Genomic DNA, 25,500 nt, shown 5'->3' on the forward strand with positions numbered 1-25,500 from the left:
GTTTGGTCAGCAGCAGATATGACCAGGGCACTGGGATTCTCCTCCCGGCTCCCTGTTGTGACACTGTACCTGGGGCAGGTCATGTACGAGCCCTGAGCTTTCCACCCAGGGGGGCTGTGGGGATAGAGCTTAGTCCAGTGGCTGATTTTGGAGCGTGCAACGGTTTCTGGGGCGCTCCTTTGTACGTGCACCGTCTGCCTTGTCCGTACTCATTTTAACAATCATATAGCCATGGGGCGAGCATTGCTGATCTGCCTAAAATCTATCCCTGCCTGCCACTGTAGCCAACACAAGCAGGCACAGTGTGGCACCGTTCCCCTGGATCACCTTGGGCTGATCACGAAACCACCAAGTTAGTTACGTGCTCCGAGAGCTTTGGGGGAGATGTAGCAGCGTGCAAACAGTTCTGCGTATGTATCATAAAACTACTTTAATCTCCTCTCACTGAGGCTTATTCTGATCTCATTACACCCCACTGAATTGTACCGAAGTGTGGAACTGGCAGCGTTTGGATGTCCAAGTACTGCGGTGGCCGTGGACTGGTACGCCAGGCTCAGCTCCAGAAATCAAGGCAGTTGCCTCAGAGCCAAGAGATCCCCACTGACCGGCAGCAGCGAAGCCGTTCTCTGTCCGGACGCGTGTCCGCGCTGGGTGTCCCTGTCTAACTCAGCTGTGCCCCAGGTCCCTCCTGTCCTGAACCGCACGTGGGACCTTTCTAGTCTCAGCTAGAAACGAACGGAAGAAGACAGATCGTACACATTTTATGTGTAAAGCTGAAACAACCAGTGCATATATTTTTTTATCATGAAATAAGTAGGTTTCTTGCAGATTTCTCACAGACACGCGAACTGTTGATACCTTTAATTACCCATCATACTTAATATATGTTCCTACGCATCAGGCTCCTTTCTCCCTTTTCTTCCTTTCAGTAACACTAAAGATTATTGCTGTTCAACTTTTTGCTGGTGTATATTGTTTTACATTGTTAAAATGTCAGGTTTGTCTCACAGGCATAATTTTGTAGTATTAATGTTACCGTTTGGCTACACAACTGTATATTTCCCCATGCTGCTGCGAGAGTCACAATTCTCATCCTTTTATTCCTTTTAATTCCTTGTTACGTGAAACACATGACTCGGCTGAAAATCTCTTTAACTTTTAGTTGATTTGCTTTCTTAACTTGACAGACAGCAAAGTTCTGGTTTAAATAGTTCAGATGGGATAATTTATAATCTAGGTTTTGCGAAGTTTTTACATTACTAGCTAACAATCCTGAGATCAGCCCATGAGACATGCTGTGTAAGAAAGCAACCATTTTAATAGAGCACTATGTATGTTTTTGATCTCATTAGAAATAGATGTTTTGAAGGGATCGTCGTGTCTTTTCTAATCAATCCTTTTGTTAGAAAAGAGGTGTTTAGTCCAGCAGAAATCTACCATCTAGTTCTGTTACTGTATTCCCTTGCTAATATTTTAGAATTAAATTTCATTTAATTTTCTGCACAGTGCATAAGGATGTGTAACCAGAACTTGATCTCATTTGAAGATTGTGTCTGTGTTTGGTTCCATGCTGTACTTAATTATAACTTTCTTTCTTCAGAGACTGTTTCTTACTCCACAAATACTCTTTAGTGTTAAAGTGTAAGAAGACATTGTCCTTATATTCCTTAACTAATGGGTTATTAATAAAATACTTTAAAAAAAAAAAAAAAAAGTTGAATTTGTCTCACAATGAAGTCTGTTACAGCTCTTACTCTGGGAGAAAGTCTTGTCGTGGAAGGCTGATCCCGCATCTGTGCTGGGAGCGTCTGGACCCTGGGAAATTTGCTGTTGGGTGCTGCGCCGTACCCTGGCCCTCGGAACAGGTCGAGGATGGCCGCAGAGCTCTCTTTGCCGGAGACCGACCTGCACGGCATCCCTGCAGGCAGCGTCAGCCTGGCTGGAGCTGTGCTTGAGGTGTGGGGGGGGCTGCGTGTGCATTTCCTACCAGCCCAAATCCAGCCCTGTGCTGATCCCAGAAACTCGCTTCTGGATGGATCTGAACAAGACCCTGCGGCTGGCAGATGTGGGGTGGAGCGCCTTCCGCAGCAAGGCCGTACCTTGCTGGCGGGGAGCAGCAGTGGGAGCAGGACCCGGGATTCACACTGGTGCCAGTTCAGTGCCCGAGCTTGTAGCCGTGGAGGTTGGAAATGTGGGATGATGGAGGGTGCCTGGTTCCTTAGGGATTCTTCAGGGATTTCAGGTGGGCAGAATTTGGGTTCATTAGGCATTTCTTGATGCTTGCTCATTTCTCAGTTTTGAACTGAAACAATAAGAAAAAAAATATTTGTCCAGTTTCATGCCTTATCTTGCTGGGGAATTTTTGAACGTGAAAAATAAGCAGAAGCATCTAGCAAATGAATGGTGAGACTTCTCTTGGATGGCGCGGTGGGCTGAACGCTCAGTGGCTTGCGTCCAGTGAGATTGGCGAGAGGATAGCTGGCAGTGCCCGAGGACACACTATCAACCTCCCATGCATCTCCCTTTCTTCCTAGGATGCATTCCCTTCCTGAGTAGATAGTTTCCATTATTACTTTATGCTGCCAGGACTACGGAGCCATAAAATCTCATTTTATCTGCATTACAGAGATAATAAATCTGCACTTAGCATAGCGTTCTCTGATGGTGGTTAAAGGGAATTGTGTCAGACTGCGTAACTCTGATGAGTCTTTCTCCTAGTGACAGGTAACCCCGCAAATGAGCAAGGAGGGACCTTGGGGGGGTGACAGGTGACTGCAAATCCCACTTCAGCTCTCGGTTTGCAGCATGAGACGCTGGCGGGAGGCAGCTGAGAGGGGACACGGTGGGGCGGCTGCAAACGGGGCAGCGCATGGGTAAACAGAGCAGAGGGACGGACACAGCCGTTACAGGGGAGCCGGGACCACGGAGAAGTGAAGATAAGAGCGAGGCGTTTGTTTGCATTTCTTTCTCTTCCCAGCTTTTATCGCCCCAGTACGCTGCGCTATGATGCGGCTGGCAATATTAACTGCAGCGGGCTTGGGTCTCGTGGGGTCTCAAGTAACTCAGTAAGTCACAAGTGCCCGGCGCAGCGCAGTGCCCAGCTCTACCCCCTGGCAAACGATGCAGCGTGAGGCGATGGGCAGCCTGGTGCGGCGAGGCAGCCGGGGCTGCTCCACGGATGCTCAGCGGACACCAGTGGTGGAAACTGCATCTCACGGGGGCTCCTCCGACCTCCTCCCCTCCAGCAAAGCACTGGAGCAGCGGTTACGCCAGCACGCTCGCACCTCTGGGATTTGCGTGGCAGGTACAATCGTGTGGGTTTCATCGTTCACGCTGGCTCCCCACACTCCTTTCCACGGATGGCGAAACTGCCAGGTGGCTGGCACGGTTGTTTTCAATTCACGGAGAACACACAGCTCCTCCCCAGCCAGGCAGCCACATGCCAGGCGGCATCCCCTCGGTGTGGTGACAAGCGCTTGGCCCCTGCCACCGCAGCACCCGTGGCCTTACACAGCCAAAAGCAGATGGAAAAGGGTTTCTGCTGGGAAAGCAGCTTCCAGCACGTCGCAGGGCTGTCCCACCGCGGCTGGGACGGCTCTCGGCTCAGTGCCTCGAGGTGGGTGCCATGATTTTAGCTCCCCTCCCTGTTGCTCACTGACCACGAAACAGATGCTAAAACGCTGCGTGTATGTACGTAAGTAAAAAGCTCCCAGGCTGCTAGCAGAGAGGGAAACCACAATTACACATTGAATAATAAATAGAGTGAATTCAGACAAGTTAATCTCCCGCTTCATCCGCTGAAACTACTAATGGTGTCTCGGGGACCTCAGTTTGGAGTTAATTGGTGTAAATCAGGAGCACTATTGGAGCTGATGGAAATTCGCTGCATGAGGGGTGAGTGATGCCCTCTGAGGCCAGTGCGTGTGGAGGATAACCTTGGGGAGAGGGAGGAGAGACGGACGGACGGACAGACAGAGGGACGATGGAGAGATGAGGATAACAACCGCTGAGACACGACTGCTCTGCAGGGAAGGGGTTTGGAGCCTCGGTTCGGGCTGGGCACCGCCACTCCTGTAATCCCGCTGCTTTTCGAAAGGCTCCAATTTCTGCTCACGGTGTGATAAGCAAATCCCTGCCTCCAGTACAAAGCAACTTTCTTAAGCCCTCATGGTTACAGAGGAGCACAGAAAAACGTGAGTGCTCCGGATTCCTGCTCTCAGGTGGCTCTAAGGAGAGCCCAAACCCTGCATTTTTCTTTAAAAATCTCCTAGCTTTTCATCCAAGTCCCACTGTTTGGCAGGACCACCCGCACCTGCGATTTTTGAATGTGACACCAGCGATGTCGCAAGTGTCACATGCAAGATGCGGAGCTGAACTTGGTGATGCTCTGAACACGTAGCTACCACCCCCGGCTCCTGCGTCCTGCCACTGCCACACTGACCATCGCCTATGCATGGGAGCAAAAGCACCCAAAATCTGTGGTTTCTGGGGAAAACAAACCTTGTAAAACACAGGGCGCTTCATTTCCCTTGGAGTTATTAATTCCCACAAGCCCCCCTTGGTGCCGGCGGCGTCCCGGGAGCCGCCACAAGCCCGCGATGGCAGCGAGCGTTACAGAAACGCTGGCGGGGCCCCGCGGCAGGAGCGGGGGAGGCGGCTGGGGAACAGGAGCAGGGTTGGTGCCAAAAGGTCAGGGACAGCGCAGAAATTCAGATGTTACCGAGAGCCTGACGGAGCCAGAGCAAATTCTTCACTGGCTGAAAGCAACCTTGTACAGCTCAGCCCTCCGCTAAATGAGGGAAGCTTTAATGTGGAGCAGATGTAGCGACGTCTTCTTTCCTCGTTAGCCGACTCCAACGCGCTCAGGGTGCACTGTCCAGGGGAGCCAGGCGTTGCACGTCTTTACAAGGTGTTTTTCACCAGGTTTCTGGGCACAGTTGCAGGGCTTAGTAGCGCAGTCCATCAAGTTCTGGCTTTATCCTGAAAAAATAAATTAGTTGGGATCCACTTTTTTTTTAGTTGTTTTTTTTCCCCAAGCAAACACCACAAAAGACTTTGAGCTGTTATGGCAGAGATGACTTTTGCTGCTGATGGTGATGTGTTTGCAGAGAATGTGAGCTAAGGGACTGGGCAGGATCAGTTGGAAGTCAACAAAATGCCACGTAGGTGCTAGGGCTAAGAGCTGCGTAGGGACGCGTTATCCTCATTTCATGCCAGGAGGGCGGACAAATTACCTTGAGGGCTGTGGCAGGATTTAGGAGCAGACTCATCCCTTACTGGCTCCTTCCTCACTGGGGCCTCTTCAAGGGTGAGGTGCTTGGTCCAGCATCTGTGCGACTGACCCGGGTACGTCACCTTATGATAGCGGTTAAAATAAGGAGTACCGAGGTGGGACAAGCCAAGCTCTTTTCCGTTCCTGTCCCCAGGATCACCTCGTGGCCATCGCTCTGCGATCGCGCTGCCCTGCTTCCTGGGGACACCGGTCACCTCCAGGCATTGGCAATGCCCTCGGCGGGTGGTTTTGTTCTTCAAAACAAAGCCCAAAAGACAAACGCTTGGTGGAACCAACCAGAAGTCGTGCTGTCTCATCTGTGTTTTCCTTTGTTTTAATGCCAGATTTTTGGGTTCCATTCCTAAGGGCAGATAAGAAGCAGCTTCCCAGCCCAGGGCACAGCCGCACGGGCTCGGGGATGGGACCCTGCCCTTGTCCACTGCTGCAGACCCGGCCACCATTGCTGAGACCAGGTTGCTTCGAGCAGTGACAGGCAGGAGAGAGCCCCTCGGGCAGAGAGAGAGGAACTTCTTCCCATATTGTTACCACAAGCTCAGGAAGGCCTCGCGTCAGCTGCCATCCCCTGGCTGTGGCGGGGCCATGGCAGTCCAGGCTGCACCCCGGGGGGGGGGGGGTTCTTGCTTTGGGGGACCCACAGCACCCCACGGGGCTGGGCTGGAGGGACGCCATGAGGGGCATCAGAGAGGGCAGACCCATGAGGGGAGTCCGGTATGGGGAGACCCATGAGGGAAGAGCTGTGAGGGGGCTCTGGTGAGGGGGGACCTGTGAGGTGTCCCCTGTCAGGGGAGCCCCATGAGAGGGCTCTGGTGAGCAGGAGACCTGTGTGGGGTCTCTGGTGAGGGGAGACCTGTGATGGAAGAGCCATGAGGGGTCTCTGGTGAGGGGAGCCCCATGAGAGGGCTCTGGTGAGGGAAGACCCATGAGGGAAGAGCTGTGAGGGGTCTCTGGTGAGGGAACACCTGGTAGGTGTCCCCCATGAAGGGAGCCCCATGAGAGGGCTCCAGTGAGGGAAGACCCATGAGGCAAGAGCCGTGAGGGGTCCCCATGAGGGAAGAGCCGTGAGGGGTCTCTGGTGAGGGCAGACTTGTGAGGTGTCCCCTGTGAGGGGAGACCTGTGACTGAAGAGCCGTGAGGGGAGCCCCATGAGAGGGCTCCGGTGAGCGGGAGAGCTGTGAGGGAAGAGCCATGAGGGGTCCCCATGATGGGGGAGCCCCATGAGGGAAGAGCTGTGAGGGGTCTCTGGTGAAGTGAGACCTGTGAGGGAAGAGCCGTGAGGGGTCTCTGGGGATGGGACACCTGTGAGGTGTCCCCCATGAGGGGAGCCCCGTGAGGGGGCTCCAGTGAGGGAAGACCCATGAGGGAAGAGCCGTGAGGGGTCCCCATGACGGGGGAGCCCCATAAGGGAAGAGCCGTGAAGGGTCTCTGGTGAGGGCAGACCTGTGAGCTGTCCCCCGTGAGGGGAGATCTGTGATTGAAGAGCTGTGAGGGGTCCCTGTGAGGGGAGCCCCATGAGAGGGCTCCGGTGAGCGGGAGACCTGTGAGGGAAGAGCCGTGAGGGGTCCCCATGATGGGGGAGCCCCATGAGGGAAGAGCCGTGAGGGATCTCAGGGGAGGGGACACCTGTGAGCTGTCTCCCATGAGGGGAGCCCCGTGAGGGGGCTCCAGTGAGGGAAGACCCATGAGGGAAGAGCTGTGAGGGGTCCCCATGAGGGGAGCCCCGTGAGAGGGCTCCAGTGAGCGGGAGAGCTGTGAGGGAAGAGCCGTGAGGGGTCCCCATGACGGGGGAGCCCCATGAGGGAAGAGCCGTGAGGGGTCTCTGGTGAGGGGACACCTGTGAGGTGTCCCCCGTGAGGGGAGCCCCATGAAGTGTCCCCGCTGAGGGGAGCCCCGGCGAGGGTCCGGCACAGCCCCGCGGCTCCCGGGCGCTGGGTGGCCCCGCACACGGGGCCCGCCCGCCCCAGCCCCGCAGCCCGGCCGGCCCCGGCGGGCGCTGCCGGCGCCCTGGCTGATGCGCAAGATGGCGCAAGGCGCTGCCCGCCCGCCCCCGCCCGCCGGCGGCCCCGCTCCCTCAGCGCCGCCCCCCCGCCCGCCCGGCGCGGCGGCGTGCTCGCGCGGAGGGGAGCAGCGCTGAAATCCGCTTTTTGCCTTTTTTTTTTCCCCCCTTCCCATCCCCCCCCGCCCCGCTCCCGCAACTGGGGGGTGGTTCTCGCCTGGCCTCCCTCCTTCCCTCCCTCCTGCGCGGGCTGCTCCCTCCCCGTGGGGCGCAGGGAGGCGAGCCCGCCCGCCCGGGATGCCATGGCTCCGCCGGGCTCCGCGCTGCCCGCCTGCCTGCTGGGGCTGCTGCTGCTCGGCTGCCGCGGAGGTAAGAGCCGGGCTCGGCGAGCGGGCGGGGGGGACGGACCGGGCGGGGGGGACGGACCTGCCGCCGCGCCCGGGACCGGCGCTGCTCCTCCGCCGCCCTCGGTCCGTCGGTCGGTCGGTCCCGTCCGCGGTCCCTCCCGCGCTTCGCACCCCGCCTCCCGCCGTGGTGGCCGGGGCCCGTGCTCGTCCCCGGTCCCCCCCGCGTCCCTCCCCAGCCCCGCGGCGGGTCCCGGTCCCCCCCGCGCTCGTCCCCAGCCGGTCCCAGCCCCGCCCGCCTCCCCGGTCACTGCCGGCCCCGCGGCACCGGGCCGCCCGCGGAGGCTGAACGGGGCCGAACGCTGCGGGGGCTGGAGGGACCGAGCGCGGCTCCGGCCACGCGTGTGTCCGCCCGTGCAGCGGGGAGGTGCGCGGCCACGGCTGCGGGTGCCAGCCGCCCTGCCAGCACCCCTCGGCGGCAGCGGGGGGCTCGTCCCCCCGGGAGGGCAGGCGGGGGTCGTGGCTGTTGCCTCTACATCAGCCCACCCAACACCTTAACCCGCAGCCAGCCCTGAGTGTCCCCCCAAAGCTGTGTTTTCAGTGGGAAACCCCACTTGCGCGGGGGCTGCGGGGTGTTTGCGGGGCCCTCGCCCCACGGCCAGCGCTGGGGAGGGAGGGAGGGATGGATGGATGGGGTGGCTGCCGTGGCAGTGGCGTGCTTGGGCATCCGCGCTCAGGGACCAGACCCGAAATCATCGCCGGCGACGTGAGCGGGAGGCAGCGCCCGAGCGAACGGGTCGTGTTTGTTAGCAGAGGCGCTGGCTATGGAGAAGAGATGTTGGGCTGCAAGTTGCAGGGGTGACGGCGAGCTACTTTAAACCTACAAATAATTGTGCTCCCCTGTATTGCCTGGCTCGGTTCACGCAGCCGCAACCGGTAACACCACCCGCCGGACCAGGGCCGAACTACAAAAACATCAAAGGGATTTTTCCCTGGACCTACTGTGCACATGCCCCGCTGATAAATTGCAATATTTTCCTTCTGCTGGTGATGCTGCTTAAGCGTTGGTCTAATCTGAGAAAGAGACGCTGTTCTGCGGCGAAATACCCGTGTGCATCCTGCCCTCGCCTCGCTTAGCAGCCTTAAAGATAAGGAAAAGTAGGAATTGTTTAAAAAACATGCACCGGCGTGGTCAGAGGGAGAAAAGCGTGTGTTAGATTAATCAGAGATTAGCTGCCGGGGTGTTTAGGAAAACAGGCTGTGGGCTATTCCCATAATAAATCTCGCCACGTGGTTCGTAGCAGCCACGGCGAGGAGGAGAAGCCAGCGTAACTCGCGGAAAATACAAGTTATCTGTGAAGCGGAGGTAACGAAGCAGGTCTCGTTACTCTGTTGGGATTCCTGGGTACGCAGCAGTGCAATGAGGCTGGTTGAAAAAGTACTTATTTTTGGGGGGAGGAAAGGAAAAGAAGTGAATTTTTGAAAGCAAAACTTTAGTAAGTTGAGTTTGTGCCTAGTTTATCGCCTGCTGCTGCTGTCCAGATTGCCCCGTGTGTTTGTTTATGCTGCGACTCGGCAGGTCAGTGGCTCCTGACTTTGGGAGGTGTTTTGCTGGCCCCGCCAAAGAGTGCTTTTGGCTGCGCTTTGAAAGTTTCTGTGTTCTGTGGGTTTTTTCCCCTCTTGGTGGGTTAATATGCTCTAGACACAGTTAACAGCAAGGTAACGTGTTTCTGCGCTCTGCTGAATTTAATAAACCCTCCCGCGTGGGTGTCAATCAGCGCTGGAGCAGAAAGCCTCGCTGCGGGGACGGATGCCGCATCCGGAGCGGGGCCGCGCTGCGCGGGACGGGATGCTCCGCTCCTGCCCCTGTGGTTTTCAAACTTCCCAAAATGCTGGCCTGGCGACTGCGAGCCGGGCACTGGGAGCTGCTGGTCAGCGTGCTGGAGTGGGCTCAGCAGCAAGACAGTATTTTCTTTCTTTTTTTTTTAATTTCCTGGAGCTCTTTGTTCTGGGTGGTGGACAGCTTTTGTCTGTTATTGCTGAGCTCGGCATTCAAAGGCAGGCATTGGATACGAGAGGCTCCCCGGCTCTGCTCAGTAACAGCCTTGGAATTAAACATCATTTATATTTAAGTAGGCTTAACTTCTAAATTATTGAAGCTATAAGCTTTCACTAATTCCTGCTCGGTGTGGCTTTGTTGTTTTTTTATAGACACAAAAAAAGGATTGCTTTCTCCTAAATTGGTGTAATACCCCGTCTTTTTTCTTAATATACGTAGAGGGTATCTGGTATCATTTTTCCCCAGTAACACTCGGCGACACTATATGAAATTCAAGCCCACGTTTGGGCTTTGTCTCTCTCGGGGAGTTCAACAGGAGAATCTCAGGATGTGATTTTCCCCACGTGGTGGACGTGGCAGGCGGCCCGTGAAACGGGGTGCTCGTCTCACAACCGTACCCTTGTGCACCGCGGTTGGGACCGGTGCTGGGTGTGCGGCTTCCGCAGGGGTGCGAGCGTGCAGCCACCCGTGCCAGTGGCACACAAACATTTGCCGGGGCCATCACGGTGCCAAAACTAAACTTCTTGTTGGAAGTATTTAAAAGCCAGCCGATAGAGAGGGGAGTAAGGCGGGTTGGTCCCCTCCTGATCTGCCCTGCCACCCTCTGCACGGGGAGTTAGGAATCCTAAACCAGTCTAGTGGCGTATCTTCTTATTACTGGTCAGACTCTGGAACTTGCACAGCTCCTGGGCTTGCTGAGGAGCTGGGCAGAAGGTCGCAGATCCAAGATTACAGCCCGGTTCCCCACTCCTTCCTGCTCCATCCCAGTTTTGGCCCATGTACCCCGGTGCAATGAGCCCGGCATGGGCCAGCGCAGAGCAGCTCAGCAGCAGTCCTGCCCGGCGGAGAGCTGCAAAACTGCTCTCATTTTATGTGTGCAAATGGGAAAGCCTCTCTCTCTCTTTTTTGTCTGCTTGAACTTTTCTTTCTCCGATTTCCTTCCTTCTGGAGAGTCCCGTGTCACAGCGTGTGAAGCGCCAAGGTGACCCCATGCTTCACAAACCCTTGGGACGCTGCTCTTCCCGCACCTCCCTGTCCCACTGCCTTGAAACACCTTTCTCCACCACCTCGCCGCCGCATTAGGATCCGGCTCCAGCGGGAGCAGGATGGGGCCCCGACGCGGGGCCGCGGCACAGGGAGCAGCGTGCAGCGGAGCTCGTGCGAAGCCGCTGCCGGTGCCCAGCTTTCCCCCCCGAAGCAGCAAGCTGATGGGGCACGCGTTCGAGCAGAGCGTGCGCTGCGTTTTGCAGCCTGCAACAGATCTGGGACAGAAGATGCTTTTCTCCGTGCCCCCTTTCCCCCCCTATATTTCATGCTTTGCGCTCCTGGGCTTCTGACCCCGGATATTGCCCTTTTATTTGATCTCACAAAACAATGCAGGAGCCCTCCTCTGCAGATTAAGAATTCCCGTTTAAATCAACCGAATAACATTGAGCAGGAACAGGAATAGTCCGTTCAAAATTACTTTGAAATCACAAACTTATTTGAACTTTACTGGAGCTTTTAGTTTTACAGAGTTTAGAAACTAATAAATTATGTAGCAGGGCTCATGAAAATCTACCCGAGTCCGTTTATCCAAAAGAATATGCAACATTTTGGTTTTGCAAGAAAATAAAAATAATTGTTTACACATGTTCAGGAGTCATTGGCAAGCATATAAACCTGATGGTTAAGGGGGTGAACATGTCAATAATTGCACTTTAAGAGAAGAGGGAGGCAAATAGGCGAGCATACTGAGAAAAGCACACAGCATACTGATCTGCCTTGCTATTATATCAAATGTCACTGGTGTATCGCACCCTCCACTCGAGAGGAGCCCAGTCACTTAACAACCCAGACCCGCTCCTGCGTTGGTAATTTAAAACCAGAGTTTCAGAGCAGAGTCAAGGATTTGTTGCCTTTTTTTTTTTTTTTTCCCCTCCTGTGCTTGCGCATGTGATTGTGTTGATGAAGCTAACTGCAAGCCAGGAGGATGCGGGTTGTGGCGGGTGATGCTGCTGACTTGTGAAGATGCTTTTGCAAAAGGATCTTTGCTGCTGAAACCTGAGAGTACGTGAACAGGCAGAGAAGCGCCAGTGTTTCATTGAACCGGCTCTGGTTTCGGAGCAAGCCGGGATCGGCGCGGCGCTCGGCTCCTTGAGAGGAGTGAGGCGATGCTTTCCTCCCTCCTGAATTTCAGGGTGGGAGGTGATAAGGCAGAGGGCTTGGTAGGGAGGAGAGGGTGCTGCGTTTCCTTTGAATCCCCTGGATGCGATTAAGAGTTTCAAAGGTTTTAATGTGCACAGAAACTTCTCTTCCTCCAGAAGGACCTTGCCTTGCCTTTCCTTGCACACCATCCAGTCCTGCCTGCCAGTACTCAAGCTGAATTTCAAGAGCTGGGCGATGGGGCTGTGCTGGCCGGTGGTTTTGGCACCGTGATGCCAGGGTGCCTTGTGGCTGTCTCAGCAGCCTCGTGCCTTTGTGCTTCTCTCAGCCGCCGTGTCTCTGCTCCACGAGCATCGTTACGTACCGTGCGGCCAGTCTGTGCCCTGCTGGGTCTGTGGAAGGGACCGGCCACAGGGACAGCCACCTCCCTGATGCTTTCTTGCAGAGTTAGGGGCTGAAACCCCGGTTCTGCGTTAGAGCAGCCTTGGGGGCTGCAGCCTGCGGGGACCCCCGCTCTGGGCACAGCTTTTCCCGTCTTGGCCGCCGCCTTTGCCGTCCTCTCATGCGCGGTTGTTTCCTGCTCCGTATTTGTGTTGCTGATGGCCTCTGTGGTAGGACTGGTCAGGGCTGCGAAACACGTGGGGAATGCAAATAACAACACATCCGACGCTGGGCTTTCTGCCGTGCTCTCCGGATGCCTTACTGTGGATGGAGCTACTGTGAGCAATTAACTCAGAAAAGGTCTTTGCCCTTTCCAGCTATACCAACAGGTTTCACCCTGCTTTCTTCAGAGATGGGGGAGTCCAGGAGAACTCGGAGCTCGTCCTGGAAAGGGTCTTTGTGCTGTGAACACTTCCAGCTTCCACGCTGTGTTTAACATCAACCTCTGGGGATTTGCCCAGTCTGGTCTTGAACATCTGAAAATTATTTGGGGCTACTTCTCTGGCTCTTTGGGCTGTGTTTGCCTTCCTCAGCTAAAATCTGTGCCCCCACCGAGGGCAGCGATGGTGGGCACGTCTCTGGCTTCCACATCAGGTGGCCGGGAGGTTGCGTTATCCTCGATGGAGACCTCCTGCAATTGCTTAACGAGTGGATGAGGTTTATGTGCCCTGGTGGAAAAATCACTTTATATAACCTCCCATCCGAAAGGAAAGGGAATAAAAAATTCTGAGCTAGTAAACTTTACTGCCAGCAAGATGTTGGGCCTGTTACAGCCTATTCTTCTCTTCTTTAAATGTAAATTTTTCTGGATGCCCTAAAGAGCCAATTTGCACTTTACTGCAGCGCAGTGCTTTTCTCCTTAGGGTCTGGGTCAGCCTCAGGGTGATTTAAGGGGGCACCAGCTGGATTTTTAGGTTGCCAATTTCATCATCCTGAAACCCGTTATAATCTGCTGGAGAACATCTTTCAGGTCCAGATATCTCTTCCTTCCATATCCTCCCATTTGCAGGAGGCTTTTTAAAAACAAAAAAAACCCCACCACTGAAAAAACAGGAACCATTTTTTGTAGGGCTGTCCCAACGTGCACCCAGGTTTTTGGTCCTCATATTAACCTGCATCCCGCTACATAAAAACCTCTGGTCCTGGGCTCGTGGGACTCCAGCGGCATCTTCTTTTGGCTTTACTGAAGCAGGACAGGAGCAGTTATCCTTTGTGATGGTAAGGCTCACCGGTGGGTTGCTGCTGATTTATGCTGTGTTATGCTGGGAGTGAACACGGTAAATCAGGAGAGGGCAAATTTCTGCTCATGAGAGGCAGCTTGCAGGTGGAAGTCGTGCTGTTGGTGTGATGAGAGAGGAGCTGGGGCTGCCTCAGTCTCCCTGCCGGTGCTCCTGGCGATGCTGCGCTGGGAAGAGCAGGGTGGACCTGACTGCTCCTGCAATATCTCACCTTGCCATGAGCTCAGACCGGGCCCTTGGCAGGTCATTTCATCTCTCTGTGATTAATGTTCCCTGTCTAGAACGGGAGTAATAATACGGACTTCATCTGTCAGGACCACGTGCTCCTGGGGCAGGGATGGCCCTGCTGGCTCTGGGTCTGGACAGGGTCCAGGAGGATGAGCCGTGATGTGACTGAGCTCCTTCGCGATGGATGTCACCGCTAATTAAAGCGGTGAGATTAGCTGCTGTATTTTTCAGAAGCACAGGAGGGAAAGCCAAAACCGTGGTTCCCAAATGGAAAAGGACAATGCTAGGGTATGAGCAAGTTCTTTTGAAGCTTTGAACATGAATCACAGTGTCAAGTAAAAAATAATTAAACTTATTTTTTTTTTTAATGTACTTCAAAGTGTCTTTTAAGCTTCCCATTAATTCGAAGTTCTTTCTCTCAGCGCTAAATAAATCTCTTGGTTCAAAAGCACAAGTGCTAATTGGTTTCTCTGAGTATGCCTGTCTGCTTGATCAATAGGGGAAGTAGTTTTTGTTAAATATTTGCAGATATAGTCACATATTGTATTGCTCAGGGAGATGGTAAATGTTTCTCAAAAGGAGACTTGTAGAATGAGGATTCCAATAATTTTCTTGTGGCCTTTATGTCAGAGCTAATAACGCTTCCTCCTCCATCCTTTTGCAGAAAGCAAAGCAATTTTCCCTCGCGTGCTCCCCGGCGCAGCCTGCCGGCGTTGAGACAAGCGTTGTGCAGCTGCCCGTGTAACACCGCTGCCTCTAACTACAAACTCAAGCCGCCGTGAGCTGAGTTTTACAGTTTCTGCGTCGAGCAGAGAGTGGCTGTGAGCCACGCCGCCTCGCAGTCCGTTTCAGGAGGTGCCCGGGACGTTGTGTGGGATGAGCTGGGTTTGGATACGCAGCCAGCTGTTGGAGAGGGATGGGGCTTTCAGGCTCCCTGAGTGAATGTGCACGGCCTCGGCGATTTCCTCTCTGTCTCTCTCAATTAATTGCACTTTTACTGTTTCCATGTGCATTCGGAGTGTCGTTTACTTCCAACTTTGCAGCATCGTTTCTCCTCGCTGCTAACTACAATCAGTTATTTGTGCTAACAGGGTCGGGTCCCTCTCTTCCCTTGTTACTTCCTTGCTTTGTATGTGCTGTCCCTCTGGCCCGTCTGAGCTGACCCCTGGAGCAAATGCCAGGAGCCTTCTTGTCCCGCCATGGAGATTCCTCTGTGAGTGTCCCTGTCCCTTTGTCTTTCATCCTGAGCATGCCAGGAGGCAGGGCTCTGCATTCAGGGTCTGCCTTCGAGACCTGGAGCCCCACAGAGCCAATCTTGGAAGGCCAAATCCCAGCGTCCCTATTTGAAGCCCGATCCTTGAAAACCACTTTTAATGCAAATAATTCCATGGTTACAGCCAAATGGGTGGAGGGGGGTCTTTGGATGGGGACGAAGGTGTAAGGTGCCCAGTTTCTACCATGCCTTGCACCCAGTTCTCTCGGCCATGTGGATCTCAGGTTGGGCTGTTTATGGACCAGTTTCTCATCCCCGTTCCTGATGGTGTGCAGCATCCCAGGGCCTCATTCTTTTCTGAGAAAACCTCCTGGAACGTGATGCCCTGTAGAAGCACAGCATTGAGAGGGGTGTCCTTCTCACCAAGCCCACTCTGTGCCCAAAAATTAAGCCACGAGGCTGAGTGCCATAGGCAATAGTGCTGTCTTCAAGGTGACCTTTGGCTGGGGAAGAGCCCATGGGTTGCATCCTCAGAGCTTGCTGCGTGCTGGGGACCTGCTGGGTCTGCAGTGCCACGGTGCTGCAGAAACGCACTCAGGTCAGCTTGCGAGCCTGGTTCTTGCCAACCGTGCCACCAATGACTTACCTATTTGTGAGACTCAGACATCTACCCTGTGGAAGACAGAGCCTGTGGTTTTTGCAGGGTGGGATACCAAGGCCCTTGAGGACCAAAGCTCAGTTTTTTAAGGTCATTTTGGATCTATCTGTTTAACGATGCAGGTAGGCAGCTTTAGGATGACTAATGTGCCCATGGTGCCAGGGAAAGGCGTATGCCTCTCTGTGTCTTTCAGCATCTAAGTGCCTGGGGAGGAGAGAGAGACTTTTGGCTGAGTTTGCATGGAAAGGCCATGTTGGGGTGAAAGATGGAGCTTGGCTTCTCCCACATCCCCAGATGGGGTGTGCTTGCTTCTCCCCATGCGCCCATTTTTTTGGTCGCCTGGCCCTGAAGCCCCAGGAATTGGCAGTGGGATTTCTTCAAGGTCAGAAAAGCATCCGTGAAAAAAACCATCCACTGAGGAGGAACCTGTGTGCTTCTGGACGCTGCGAGGTGTCTGTGGGTTACTGTCCGGTTGCACGCTGTCCATTGCACATTGCACACCTTGAGGCACAGCCTTCCTCTCGACTACAGCCCGAGGAGACCCCAGGACCAGCCAGCGTCCGTCCCCGCCCCGGTGTGTGTCTGAGGGCACTCGTCCTACTTAGGAGTGTCATCACTTCTGCTGCTCGTGCAGCCTGGAGTTGGGATGCAGACCCAATGTTTATGGAGGTAAACATGATTATCTCCAATCACAGGCCTTAATGATGGTTATTATAATGACAGCTATTGTGGGAAGGGCATGTAATTATGTTGATTCTTCTTTTTATTGTGCATATAATAATAAGCTGTTTTATCTAAGAGTACAGGGGAGCTGGGGGAAAGATGGGGCATTTATTTCATTAGGGTTTTTTTTCTGATTGCCTGTTAGGTTAAATCCTGAAATCTTGTTCAATCTTTCTGGAGTCAGAAGTCCCCTTGGTTCAGTGGGGAGTCAGGACGCGAGGGTCCTTATCCTGCCTAAATCCCAGGAGCGCCCACGCAGGGAATGGGGCCCCGGCGTGGTAGGTGCCGTTGAGACTCTGGCCACTTTGCAGAAAAATGCGGAGCATTCATCTAATTCCTTAATTTTCACAAAAAAAAAAAGTAATTGATGGGTTTGTGCTGGCTGTAGCCTAACTTGCTGAGAGGACCCCAGGGCTATCTCATAAAAAAGAAGTCACAGTGAGCGATAGATCACTGAGATGGCTGGAGCTAGCCTGACATTTTAAGACTTAATGGGTTAATAAAGTGTGTGTTTTAGGTGTCTGTCACTAAGTAGAGTTTGTCCGTTCCCTGCACACACTCATACCTTGACAGCAGTACCTTTGACCTGCCGTGCGCTACCCCTGCTTCTTTGTCTGCTCCGTCCATCTGCCTCGGCTCAGGTTGCACTCAATGTTTATCCCCCGTAATCCAATTTAAGTTGCCGTAGAAAGCAATGGGGATTTACAGAAAGAAAGAAAAAAATCTCACTGGGTTTGCAGAGCAGAAAAGACGACTTTTTTCCCTTCTTTTTCTTTAGGATAACCGCCTCTTCTCATCTCTCTTGTTTTTGCCATGCATTAACGATCTGCCCTCCACTCTGTTTTTGAGCCTAGTGCGGTGGGATCTGTGTTAGGGACAGGCATTACAAAGACTGTGCGGTGGCTGGTGTTTGCCAAGAGAAATTGCCCACGTGCATCCCAGTTCTGTGGGCAGCTGTGGAGTCGGTCCCCCTGAGCCCATGAAAGAGGGGAGAAGCTGTATGGCAGGTTTGAGCAGCTGGAAACCTCCACCCATCGAGGGGCTGTGGCACGAGAGAACTGTTAGAAAGGCTTTCCCCGTATTTGGCTGAAACTGTAGTTGTCTTACTCTGTTGGAATTTCTTCTCCATTGCTGCTCTTTAAAAAAAAAAAAAAATTACATCCATCCCTGCATTTACACCCTTCAAATATTTATATGACTCCTGTTTCTTGGTCACTTTTTGTCTTTCAGGTCAGCATGTATTTCGGGCTAATCTTTAAACAATAGCTCTATTTCTGTCATCTTCTGTAGTGTCTAATTATGACTGTATGGCAAATTATACCCTAAAAAGGTGTGCTGGACCAAGTGAAGCATAACATGCCAAAGACATAGTGTTTAAACATTCTGTTGGCAAAAGAAGTACATTAGCATGTATCTGTATGATGGGAAGCGAGGGTTTGCCTATTGTTGGTACAAATTCTGCAGTAACTTATCTCTCCTGGACCTCGTTTAGCGTAATTGCTTTGCAAGAAACCTTTTGTGTCGCTGAGCCAGAACATTGTGCATTTGTATTTCGGTGCTTAACTTGCTCTTCATTAAGGACTGAATAGCACCATCCTCTGCCTGTTACAGCGTGAGAGAGACCAGAGCGACAGAAGGGCATGGTGTTACGTGCGAGAGGCAAACAGCCTCCCGCTCTGCCAAGCGGGAGAGGTGTCGCAACGATGCTGGTGGCAATATGGTCCGAATCGGGAGCTGCCGATACCCCTCTTCACCCCCGCCGGCTGTGCTGCAAACGGGTCTGGGGCATGGCACAGCCCCCTCCCTGCCTGGTTCCATGGGGGAGAGCAGCGGATTTCTTGAACTGGTGTGAACTTTGGCTCCCGGGGTGGGAATGGCTGATGTGAAGTAAGCGCTGCCCCATGCTTGTGCAAGTTTTTATTTTGTATTGCTGTTTCCCTGCAAATGGAGGTGAAGAGGCAATTTTCAGTGGGGTATGAAGTAGAGCTGGGGTTTGGCAAGCCACCGGAGGGGTGTGCCTGCCCGTCCCCTTCACTGGACTCTCCAAATGCAGCCTTAAAGGTCTGTGCCTTGGAAAGTGCACCCCAAGATTTTGATAGCAAAGCCTTGGGAGGCAAAGCATGCCCAAGGGTTTCGCGTTTCTCCAAAACACTTGCACCCTGTAGCCCTATTGTAGCTCACTCAATCTGAAATGTTTTCATCACCCCCTGTTTGCTGCCACAGCAGTTGGCTCTTGCTGCTTCTTGTGGACACGCTGCTGACTCCATCCTTCTCTCTTCATTTTAGATTTTGGCCATTCCTCCGAGCTGGCGTTCGTTGTGGAGCCTAGCGATGACATAGCTGTGCAGGAGCAACCTTTGATCCTCTACTGCCAGGTGGAAGGCATCCAGCCCATCACCATCACGTGGCGGAAAAATGGTGTGATGATTGTGGACAGCGAGAATGCCTTCATGTTGGCCAATGGGTCGCTCTACGTCTCCCGCTTCCAGAGGGTCCGGGGAGATGGGTCCTCTGATGAAGGCGAGTACGACTGCATGGCGCAAAACCACTACGGGCTGGTGGTGAGCCGGAAGGCGAAGATTCAGGCAGCGAGTAAGTACGGGCATCGTCCCACCCACACCTCATGGAGCAATCGCGCAAGGGGCCCTGGCTTTGCCGGGAAGAAGGAGGGCAGTGCGGTGGGTGCTGGGTGTTCAGGGAGCAGGGATTAAAGAGAGGAAAGAGGGAAAAAAAAATACCTGGAGCTCATGTGGGGATCTGGCTGGCATCTAATCTGCATAGCTGTCCAGGTGTGAAAAAAGAGCTGATCAGCCTTCTCAGAGGGAGAGAACCAAAAGCCACTTTCTAGCAGTAAATTCCCTGTCCAGGCGGGGTAAGTTATGTTGGAGTCATGTGTTGAAATAGTCCGTGGTTTGTGTATCTCCTGCGGTGGGTTTGGGAGCCCCTCTGCTTTGCAGCACGTCTGGGCTCTGCTTGGCAGGCAGCACTTTCCAAACCATAGGCAAAGACCTTCTGAAGGTCATGGTTTCTTTCATTTTGTTATTTAAGGCAGGCAGTATGGAGGCAGCAAGGTCTTATTTACTACCCAGCGTGGCAGTGCCTTTGGGGGCAAGGCTAACAGCACCAGACAGATTGTCTGGTGGGGGAGCCCAGAGGAGGAGAGAGATGAAAATGTCAGCGAGGGAATGAAATTTAAAGGTGGGGGAGGAAGAATTACAGGGCAGGCTGTGACTCCAGCCCTGCGCAGTACCCGGCTTAGCCCGTTGCATCGCCACAGCCGGAGCCATTGGTCCTGTTGGGTCTCCTGCCGCGCAGGCTGCTGGCTTCCCCCTTGCTGGCTGTGGTTGCTGGTTTGTGTTTGTCCCGGGACTGATGGCAGAGCTGAGGCGTTGTGGTGGTTTCGGTCCCTGTAGTGTTGGTGGCCGGCTTTGCCCGCAGACTGTCTGTGGGCTCTGGGGATGCAGCCGCTAATCCTTTTTGCATTCAACCAGAAGCTGCTGCTGGGTGTAATTTATATACGGGTGTGAGGACGGGTGTCTGGTGTGGCCCCGAGACCTGGCCAAATGCTGGCTTGTTAAATAAGTTTTACTGAAGGGTTCTCCAACTTGTCTGGGGGATGGCTGCCACTCTTCTTTCTGCGCGAACCACTTACTACCACTTCTGTTGTGTTTGTAAATGGCACTGTGATTTTTTGGTGCAAAGCAGGAAAAGTCTACGGCAAAGTCTGGGGCCAGAGTCCCCTGGCTGCGCTCCCCAAACTGGGGGGCCTTTCGGAGCGCTGCCGCTCGCTCCCCGCAGCGCCGGGGCCGGCTGGCAGCCCACCAAGGGAACACTCCAGCCCTTGTGTATAACAATTCCCGAGTACATGAAGTGGCCATCTGCAAACCTAGCTTTTCAGTGGTGTAAGAAGTGACATTGTCCAGGAGCCAAGGGCTTTGGGTCCGTGCCAGATTAGCAGCTGGATCTCAAACTCGTCGGTCTTGTGGTGCTAAACCTTGGAGCACTTTTGGTGAACGGCTCTGGCATTTATGAGCTGGGAGCTGGCTGATGCACAAGCACAATGTCAAACTTCTCGGACCTGTAAACAGGAGACATGAGAGCTGGAGGAATTACCTTTGGGATAGCGGATTGTCAATAAACACTGTTATCTCAGCTCCTGCATCAATATGTATGTGATGTGCCGTGTGTCCCTGAATAGCATTTCCTTTTGTAGCCGTAGTTTCATGTGAATCAGAATGAAAAAGGGATCGTGTTGAAAATGCTCTGGACTCTATTCTGGCTTCAGGCTTGGTTTCTTGCCAGCCCTGAGAAAAGGTCTGGGTGAAGCCAGCACAAAACATGGGGCACCTGGCCGCGGTGCCACAGGTGCCTGTGGATTACGGGAATAAACCGGGATCTTGTGGGCAAATGTAACCTGCTGCTCAGGGCGAGCTCCCACGCTGTGCCTGAACTGCAGGAGCATGCACTTGCACTTAGGACTCGGCTTAAACAGAAATGAAATCTCCTAAGAATGAATCACAGTTGTACCCTCGAGCCCCCATATCTCAGGGTGGTTACACACAAGTAATAGCGATTTTCCTTGCCCCAAGTCCCGATAAGCAAGTCAAACAAAGGAGGAGGGTAATTATCCCCATTTTAGGGGGGGGGGGGGGGGACCATTGCATCGAAAAAATGGGTGCTGACTGCCTGGAAGGAGAAAAAAAAAAAAAACAAACCAAGCGCTAAGCCAGACCTTTGCGAAGCAGAGTAAATACTGCCGGTAGGTAAAACCTCATCCCAGTGCTGATCTCTTCTTCCCTCTGAGCCTGACATCTGAACACAAAAGCAAAGGAGAAATAAAAACCTTTCACAAACAAAAATCTTGAAAGTTGATCAAGGCTGTGCTACTGAGGAATAAAAGGGATCTGACAGACTGGAGCCCCTCGAGAGCTCTGCTGCACTTTTCGCTGTCTTCAAAGGCAGGCTGTTAGTCTCATATCACCGTTACAGACCCTGGCTTTGTATTATTGCTTGGAATATAATCTTCTTGGCTCGGAGGAATGTACATATTTGCATTCAGGAAATGTGGGCTGGATATCATATTTTTATGTTTCAAATTTACTTCAACACTTGGAATTGAGTAAAATTTAACTGGAAGAATATGCTGCTCTCGGCCGTTGCGTGTGCGGCCCCAATGGGCTCGAGGTGCATGCAGTTTCCCCACGGAGCAGGCGCTTCTTAAAGCATTCCTCCTAAAAATTGACTCATTAAATTTGTTTAACTAGAATTCAGGGGAATTTCTGTACGTCATCATTATTAGCCAAAGATGCTCAGCAGAGAGAAGTGGGCCTTGGCTGGTTTGTGGATTGGCAGGTCAGGTGCTAAACACATCGCTAATATTTTTGTAGCGTAACCTTCTTTTGAACAAGTATGAGTGTGCAAGAAGCCTGCGCATGACTGAGTTGAGCAGAGGCCCTCGGCATTTCCACCCTCTGCCTAACACTCCGGTTGGAATTTTTTCGGCTGCTGTTTCTGCGTCTGTTCAAACCCTGGTGTGTTAGTTTAAAAGGCTGTGGAATGCAACATGTTTTTATAATCTGATCAGGTTATTGAATACAGACCTTTTCTTTCTCCTAATGACAGTTTCATAATTTCACATGACTCTGAGCTGTCTTAATTAAAATCAGTTTCGTAGGCAGAGTGTTCTCTGGAGGCACTGCTCGGCTGTGTCTTCGCGGGTCTCTGAGGAGCCGTATTTCCCTTGTGCATGCCAGAAGCTGATGCACGCCTTTGCTGTCGGTGGATGAAGATGCCCTCTGAACAGTAGTAATGGCTAGAGTCCGCTCCTTTGGAAGGTGACCTCCCTAAAACGCAGCCGCCTTTCTTCTCCTCACCACCCTTTGCTTAACTTGGCCTTACTTGACTCTGATCGTGTTGTCTCATGGCATTTCCAGCCCTTTTTGCCGATGCTGGGATTTGATGGAGTTGGCTCCACATCATCATAAATCACAGCCCGGCCGGTGGAGTAAGACCCATTGATTATATCACTCAATAACAAGCAGTTACCACTAATTGGAAATCACCATCAAACTGGGTATCGGATCAGGCTCTGCACGCATCCGGCTTGAGAGTAGCAATTTTCCCTGTTTGATCTGATGCTATAAAAAACAGGAAAGAGGGAAAGTAAGTCAATTGTGCAACTTAGAACCAATGAGGTTTCTTGAAGCTTGGCAAAATGGACCTGCCCAATATTTGAAGTACTGTGGGACCTGAGAATTAGCTCTGGAGATACCTGGGCTTGTAAAGATGCTTTCCTCATCGTGTCTTGCTGCGGGGGGACTGTTTTGTAGCCAAGCTTAGCACCGTGCAACCCTTCTCTGCTCCCTTACCCCCTTCCCTTCTGCATCCTGCCCCAGATCCCACTCCTCCATCCCACTGTGCCTGGCGATCCACGGCACTTACCCTGCCGGCAGGAGGGAAGGATTGATAGCCCGGGCAAGGCAGATGTTACGTCTCTTCTCCGCATTGATCCCTGCAGACAGCAGCAGCAGCTCCTCTCGCCCAGCCTGGGGCCAAGCACGCTCTCCCTGCAAACACGCTGGCTGCTGCGACCTCCAGGCCAAGGGTCTCAAGGTCATCTGCAAAGTGAAAAAAAGGCGGGGGGGGGGGGGGGGTCTGGTGCATATGCATGTTTGCAAGTCGTTTTCCCTGCCAAGCTGTGTGGCTAGGGGAGGAGGTTGGGAATTGTGGGGTTTTTAAAGCAGGAAAGATCTTCCCATCGTTTCAGCTCCTCTGCACAGAATATATTCAGGGTTTAACCTGCAGCCCCCTTTCCAGGCTCTGGGGTGGTGGGAAGAGCTGCTGAGCCCAAATAATGGCAGCATTTATAAGAGTGTAGAGACAAGAAGGAAGTCTAAAAGGATTAGGGAGAGACAAAGGGGGCTGATTATTTTATGGGTCACAATACAAGGCATTAGAGTGAGATCACAAAGGGATGTAATTACAAAAGAAGGCCATACTGGGGGGATCAACCCAGGATTAGAGTGGGAAATGTTTTTACACAGTTTTGTTCCACTCATTATGAAGTTAGCATTTTAAATTAAGGTTTAAATAAGGTGGCACCAAAGTTGTCACCAAGGTATTTCCTGGGCAATGCCACTGTTTGGATGCAGATTGCGAGTCTCAGCTCAAAACATCAAGGCAGACCTTAAACACGTGGGTTTGCTGTTGGTTTTTCTTGTGCGCGTACAGTATCCGTATTGTCAGCGCAGCCCTACCTAGAGCTCGTGCTTAGATCAAGTGAACCAGTTTCCGCAGTTGGAAGCGGCATACTTTTGTGATGACAGGTTTTAGTGGTGCGAAACACGCGCTGGAGGTAAAGGTATGCTTTTAAAGCAAGTGCCCTGGTGTCGGTTTGCGGCTCTGGAGACATGGTCGTGTTACTCCCAGGAACTAATGGTCGCTTGCATTTTATTGCAGTTTAACCCTTGGTGTTGCATGCCAAGTTTCCTCCATCCACAAACAAAATTTTATTTTTTTTCTTTTCAGCTGTGGCTCTGCTTGCAGAGCCCTTTCTTAATGCCCTTTCTTCTCAAATACTGAGCATAAGGGCTCAGTTCTGATGCCAGTGATGTTTCTTTGTTGTCTGTGTTTTGAGTGCTCATGGCTCTTGGTAAACCCACGGCAAGTTCTGGGCTTGTAGCAGTGGGTCTCAGAGGGGAAAAATGTCCATGAGGAATTAATAAAAAAAGGAAAGAAAAAGAAATTAAGTAAAGCAAGAAGACTGTGAGAGGTTTCCAGGGGATGGAGAAGATGGGTGAGATTTCCCTCCATCAGCTCTTTTGGCTGCCTCTAGGACATGCTGGCTCACGTGGTGCTGCCTCTCACATCTGTACTGTTGCAGTATTTGGCCCTGTGTGTGCTGCAAAACAAATATACAAATATAGGAGTCACCGGGGGGAGATCGGAGAGATTTGACTGGGAATTTTAGTAGATTTGCGGGATTAAAAGAGTTTGTCACTTACACCCACTGCATTTCAGTGTCTGCCTGTAACAGCCAGGATTCATCCTGAGACTTGAGCACATTATAAAGCCGTATTTCTTTTGGCTGCTCATTTCTGAGCGGTGTGATAGTTATTTAAATATCATCTTGCACTTCTCCACGAGGCTTCTAACGTGGATGCGCCAACCTTAGCTCCAGCAATGTTATCTCTCATATAGGGGGTTTGCACTGCAGGCAGTAATGTCACTTAGTCATTTATAGAAAGCTCAGGGGAAATATATCAGAAGAATTTCATTAATGGTAGCACTGTTGAGTTATTTGTCTCAATTAACTCTTGGAGCACAGCTGAGGAAGTTCTGGCATCTCTACAGCCTGCGCCTGCAGCACGAGGCTGCTCCCGAGTTCGCTGCCTGCGTTTTTAACACAGGGTGATGCTCTGCCGGTACCTGTGCGGGCAGCTCTGTGGCGACAGCGTGGTGCTTGGCCTCGCGTCCTTTTACGCTGCTTGTTCCTCTGGCTGCTGCTTTGTTCCAGCCTCTCCTCGAAGCACGGGGCCAGGGCAGGTCTCTGCTACCGTAGTCTTCGGCTTGCAGTCGCCACCCCAGGATCTCTTTGGTGCTGTCACCTAGAGCAGCTCTTTATCTACTTAGGCTTGTCTCAGCTTAAGAATTTGTAACGCCACTAGTTATCCGGTTGTTTTTCCAGCGGGCTGGTGATGGCGTGATGGTTATATATGGCTTTCACTCTCATACTGCCCTACCAGGGTCCCAGCTGGCTGATCCAGTCACCATGGTGTGGCCAGTAACACCAATTTGTGCCTCGGTTTCCTCTCTCTGAACCCAGCGTGGGTTTGCCTCGGTGCCATCGTTTGAGGCCCCTCTGTGAGCGTCTTGGGGAGGCAAGTTGCAATTTTGTGTTTACTGGGGACCTGCAGTAGCTGGGGATGGTGTTTCATCTCCGCCAACACTTCCCTCCAAGCCTGCCGAGAGGCGAAGGGTGCGCGGTGCCGGGGAAAGGCTGGTGCCCAGGTGAGAGGGGGCTGTTTTTCTGCTGCTGTTCATTGGCAAGGCTATGAGTAGGAATCGATTTTTGGGGGCTTTTGACCAGAGCAATCAATGCTCTTGATCTAGTGGGTAACCAGTGAGTTAAAGGAAAGCATCACTGCGTTTGCCTCAAAGCTCTGG

General features: G+C 52.6%; 1 protein-coding gene across 1 annotated transcript in view; it reads left to right on the forward strand.

Moving 5' to 3' along the window:
• Positions 1-7,588: 7,588 nt before the first annotated feature.
• IGDCC3 (immunoglobulin superfamily DCC subclass member 3) overlaps positions 7,589-25,500 on the forward strand; it is a 105,822-nt gene continuing 87,910 nt past the window's right edge. Inside the window, exons 1-2 of the mRNA XM_075714130.1 lie at positions 7,589-7,655; positions 18,622-18,927. Of these exons, the coding sequence (XP_075570245.1) occupies positions 7,589-7,655; positions 18,622-18,927 (373 nt within the window). The remainder of the gene's footprint in view (positions 7,656-18,621; positions 18,928-25,500) is intronic.

Source organism: Pelecanus crispus, chromosome 7 (assembly GCF_030463565.1).
Source record: "Pelecanus crispus isolate bPelCri1 chromosome 7, bPelCri1.pri, whole genome shotgun sequence".
NCBI classification, from domain to species: Eukaryota; Metazoa; Chordata; class Aves; order Pelecaniformes; family Pelecanidae; genus Pelecanus; species Pelecanus crispus.